Source organism: Plasmodium brasilianum, chromosome 4 (genome assembly GCF_023973825.1).
Source record: "Plasmodium brasilianum strain Bolivian I chromosome 4, whole genome shotgun sequence".
Taxonomy (NCBI): domain Eukaryota; phylum Apicomplexa; class Aconoidasida; order Haemosporida; family Plasmodiidae; genus Plasmodium; species Plasmodium brasilianum.
In genome coordinates, this window is record NC_090117.1 from 234114 (window position 1) to 239580 (window position 5467).

At 20.8% G+C, this 5467-nt stretch overlaps 1 protein-coding gene across 1 annotated transcript; it reads right to left on the reverse strand.

The window, feature by feature from the left end:
• Positions 1–2175: 2175 nt before the first annotated feature.
• MKS88_001061 (uncharacterized protein) lies at positions 2176–4375 on the reverse strand (the record flags this gene model as incomplete). Its single annotated transcript, XM_067219715.1, has 2 exons — positions 2176–3580; positions 4347–4375. The coding sequence occupies 2 exons, from the start codon at positions 4373–4375 to the stop codon at positions 2176–2178; spliced, it is 1434 nt and encodes a 477-aa protein (XP_067074993.1).
• Positions 4376–5467: the final 1092 nt, after the last annotated feature.

The window sequence follows — 5467 nt, forward strand, 5'->3', positions numbered from 1 at the left end:
AAATCCTATTCTACGGAGATTATATTAATTGGTAATCTTTTTGCATTTATAACATACTGAAGCATTTATATTTCTTGTATTTTTATATTTTTTTTTATATAGAATATAAATTTATGTATGTATAATATACATATTAGAATTATGTTAACTTGAAAAAGGAAAACGCTTTATGACTTAAAAAAGAAAAAACTGTTTAATAGACAACATATAACACTGTAATTATTAAATATTATAAAAATAAAATAAAATAAAAAAATATATATTAAAAATTATATCTTTATAGGGGTCCAATTTTTTATGCATGCTTTATGTGAAATTAATTTGAGTTTGACTAGCTCCAACAACATTTAAAAAAAAAAAAATGAAATACTTCAGTTGTCTCATAAGCAAAAAGTTTTAAATAATATGTACTTTATAATAACTGAAACAACTATTAATCTTAATTTTTTGGTTTAATTTTTATTTATAGAAGAGCCGTTTTATAAATATTATAATCTAAATGCACGAAAAATTCGTAAATAAATTAAACTAAAAATGATACAATTTATTCTTATACAATTAAACATTTTTATACATAAATATGGCTTAATATTTTAATTAAAACATATAAATATTTTAGATTTAATAAAAACATAATAATAATATTTTTATGAACATATACAAAATATATTGTGAATTGCGGGATTTTCTTTTACTTAAGTTTATTTTATTAAAATGAGGATGATTATAGTGTTCAAAAAATTGCTATTATTTATTAATATAAACATTTCATTTTTTTGCCAATATTCAAACTCTTATTAATATGGTAAATGCATGTATATTGCAACAATGAAAAGTACTATAAAAGAACAAATAACTACCTATATATAATGATGTTATAAAAAAGAATGTATTTATTCTTAAAACATATTTTACTTTTTATTTGATGTTCAAATGAATTTAGTTGCAAATATATTATTTTATTCGTTTAATTGGTAATTTTTTTAAGACAGAAATAAATGAGTAATTCGTTGTATGACGCATGTTAATATATTATACCTGACCCATACGTTCAAAAGGATATTAGTTTACTTTTGTTAAAAACAAAAACATACAATAATATATTTTTATTATTAATTTTTTTTTTTATTATAGTTATGTAAGTGATTTTTATAAAACATAATTAAATGCATTTAATATATAACGTTAAAAAATGAAGTGAAAAATCAACTTTGGCTTCATCATACAATTATAGTAAGCTCTTTGAATTCTAAAATTGATAATGAGCTATTAGTTTTATTCATTGTTAAATGAAAAATAATACTACTTTGTATACTGCCCATTTCAAGCATTTAAAATTATGCAAAAGATCTAAAAATCCCTTAAAAACATTTTTATATGAAATAAGATTAAAAATCTTAATTTCTCATAATAATATTTTTACAAAGATAATTTGTTATGTTTACTTAAAAAAAAAAAATACATATAAACAAAAAAATGAAAAAACAATAGCTTTATTCAATTAAGAACAACATGATGTATTAAAATTAAAATTTAAAATATGTTTATTTAAAGAAGTCTTTAAATAAATACTTACGAAAACACAAAAAATAAAAACAATTATGAACATTAAAAATGTAAATTATATAACTAGCTATATATATAAAGTTGTATTAATTTTGATTTTATATATATATAATTCAATGAACACATATATATATAATTATACAAATTTATATAAAAGATATACACACATAATTTTTCGTATAAATTATTTATTTTTGTTCTAAATAATGGGCAATACACATCTCACAATTTTTTAAAATACAAAAAATTACAATTTATAAAAAATATATAAAACACATGCAAATATATGTTATGTCAAAATAATAAGACTTCAAATAAATACATTAAAATATAAAAAAAAATATAAAAACATTCACACTGTTATAAATATTAAACATATATATTTTTACTGTTGTGTATCAAATATATATATGCGTATATTATCCATGATGCAAAATAAAATTTATTTGCATATAACATTGGATTTTTTTAAGCATATAATTTCATTAAACGTATAGTAAATATTTATTATATGAAAAGCATTCTTTTAAAGAAAAATGTATTCATTATATAACTAACCTTTAACATCTACACTTCTTTTTCTATTGTCTATTCTGTTTTTTTTCTACCTTAATAGTAATATTCTTTTTCTTTCGCTTCCCTTTCTTCTTGTTCGTCTTGTTCTCTTAATCTTTGCATTTCTCTTTCTCTTTCTTCATCTTCTCTTTGTCTTTCTAATTCTCTTTGTCTTTCTTTTTCCATTTCTCTTTCTCTTTCTTCATCTTCTCTTTGTCTTTCTTTTTCCATTTCTCTTTCTCTTTCTTCATGTTCTCTTTGTCTTTCTAATTCTCTTTCTCTTTCTTTTTCCATTTCTCTTTCTCTTTCTCTTTCTTCATCTTCTCTTTGTCTTTCTTTTTCCATTTCTCTTTCTCTTTCTTCATCTTCTCTTTGTCTTTCTAATTCTCTTTCTCTTTCTTTTTCCATTTCTCTTTCTCTTTCTCTTTCTTCATCTTCTCTTTGTCTTTCTTTTTCCATTTCTCTTTCTCTTTCTTCATCTTCTCTTTGTCTTTCTAATTCTCTTTCTCTTTCTTTTTCCATTTCTCTTTCTCTTTCTTCATCCTCTCTTTGTCTTTCTAATTCTCTTTCTCTTTCTTTTTCCATTTCTCTTTCTCTTTCTTTTCTTTCTCTTTCTCTTTCCATTTCTCTTTCTCTTTCCCTTTTTCTTTCTTTTCTTTCTCTTTCCCTTTTTCTTTCTTCTCTTTCTCTTTCCCTTTTTCTTTCTTCTCTTTCTCTTTCTCTTTCTCTTTCCATTTCTCTTTCTTTTTCTTCTTCTTCATCATCATCATCTTCTTTTTCTTCGTCTTCTTCATCATCTTCTCCATTTTGTCCATGTTCTGAGTGATTTTCTCCATGTTCTGAGTGATTTTCTCCGCTTATTCCTAACATATTTCCTATTCCTCCTATTCCTCCTAATCCTTCTAATGCGTTTCCTAATACTCCACCAAATCCTCCTAATATTCCCAATCCAGATCCTTCTCCCTCTCCCGCTTTTCCTCCTGCACCTGCTTCTACGGTTGTTTCTTGTTTTGAAGCTTTTTTGTATTTCTTGTACATAAAAAAAGATTCTAAAATACTTAGAAAACCTGATATTGCTGTACCACTATACATTCCTTCCATAGAACCAAAAGCTCCAGCAAGAGCAAATGCAACTGCTATAGCAATTAATATAAATGGACCTAATAATACTAAAAGAGACTTCTTGCATGCAGTCTTCATTAATTTTTTCTTTGTTCCAGTATCTTTACAAGTTTTATAATCACTTATACTAGCATATGCAGCACCTACCTGTTTTTCTAAAGTTTTATCTATCCCTCCAAAACATCTATTTAGAACAGATCTCTTTTGTTTTTTTGTTAACTTAAAACCTTGATTACTTTTACTTTTACCTTTACGTTTTCCTTTTCCTTTCGTTCTATCATTTTCTTTTACATCATCTTTTTTTGATTTTCCTTTATCCTTGTTTTCCCTTAATAATCTATTCGTTCTAGAAGAAAATGTTTTATGTGCACTGTCTTTTTATCTAAAGATTTATCAAAGATACACTACAAAGAAAAGAAATTATTTTAATTATTTAAAGTGTGATATATTTATATACTCATTACGAAAATTTTTGTTTTATTATTATACATATATATATATATATATATATCATGTAACACGAAGCATCAAATATATAGCAAAATTTCTTTGTTGTTTTTATTATACCATATATTCGTTATTAGAACAGGCCAAACTATAAAGAATAAATGCAACAGTATTAATTAAAATAAAATATTTCATTTTTCCATTCATGGTAGAAATATTTAATGTTATATTATCTTTAAAAGTACATAAAAAATTTACTCAATATTCTAAAACAATAATAATATTATTTAGTATAGTTATTTTATTATATTATATTATATTATATATTTTTTTTTTATATAGAGTAATTAATTACATAAATAAAATACAACTATAAAGCATATAAAAGAAATAATAATTTTAAAAATAATTTTATTAAATATCACCAATACTGGTATATTTATAAAAAAAGCAGAATTAATTAAAATAATTTTTGACAGAACTTATTTTATTAAATAAATGATCTAAAAAATTCATATTTTTAATTATTTAACATGAAATTATTATATTTTTGTCAATATTTTTTTTACTAAATAAAATGAAATGGACTTTATTGGTGAACAGTTGTATCTTTTATTTAAAAAATAAAAAAAAAAAAATTTGGTGTGAATAGGTACGTTTTAATACAAATAAAGAATATAGCCATATATTTCTAGCTTTGTTTCCTATGAATAAATAAATATATAAAAGTACATAAATTATGTATTTTAAAAAATATAACTAAATAGCATAATATATTAAATAGCTTATATAATAGCTGTGATAAGATAGACAAAAAAAAAAAAAGGCTGCATATTTTTTCTTATTCTACAAATTATATATTATTTTGTACTATATACTAAGGATGCATATAACTTTTATATGCATTATTTATTTTTAAAAATGCATTATCCTAATATTTTATTCACTCTATGACATTTTTATATTGTAGGAAGAACGACACCAAATATAAACGACATTATGGTCTTTCTATTATATTATTTTAAAAAGAATATTATAATTTTTATATAATTTTAAAAAATATATTATATTTATTATTGCTTAAAAAAATATTTTTTAAATTTAATAATTAAGTTATTTTTTTTTTTTTTAAGTATAAAATTTATAAAATATAGTAGATAGAAATATTAAGCAAAAAAAATTAAAGATTGTTAATGGTAAATATGATAAAAAAATTTAAATACATTTTAGAATAATTATTTTACGAGTTAAATAATAATTCTATTTTGATAAGAGTGAAAAAAAAATGTTTGTAATATAATGTATATTAATAAAATTTTGGAAAATATTAGACATTTCATTTTGTTCTTAAAAATTGCATGCAAGAAAAATATAGGAATGTATTTATTTTTATTCATTTAAAAATATATACTTTCCCAAATGTTATAAATTAAATTATAACTCTTATACAACTAGAGTTAATAAATTGTGTTTTTTTATGAAATAAATACTTATTAGAAAAGCAGAAATATTTTTATGATTTACTGCTATTTATAGTTGAAGATCTTATAAAAATGTTATATGCTAAATATATGTTTTTAATTATATATTTATTAAGTTTATACCAACTTGTTTAAACAAATTAATCAGATAAATAATTAATTAAATGAAAAAATATAAAAAAAATTATTCAATTTAATATTCTACAAAACTAATATTATTCCAAATTTTTATTACACAAAAGTAAGATAATAAATTTTTTGTTTCAATTCTTCCTTTCGTACATGCATTATTATAT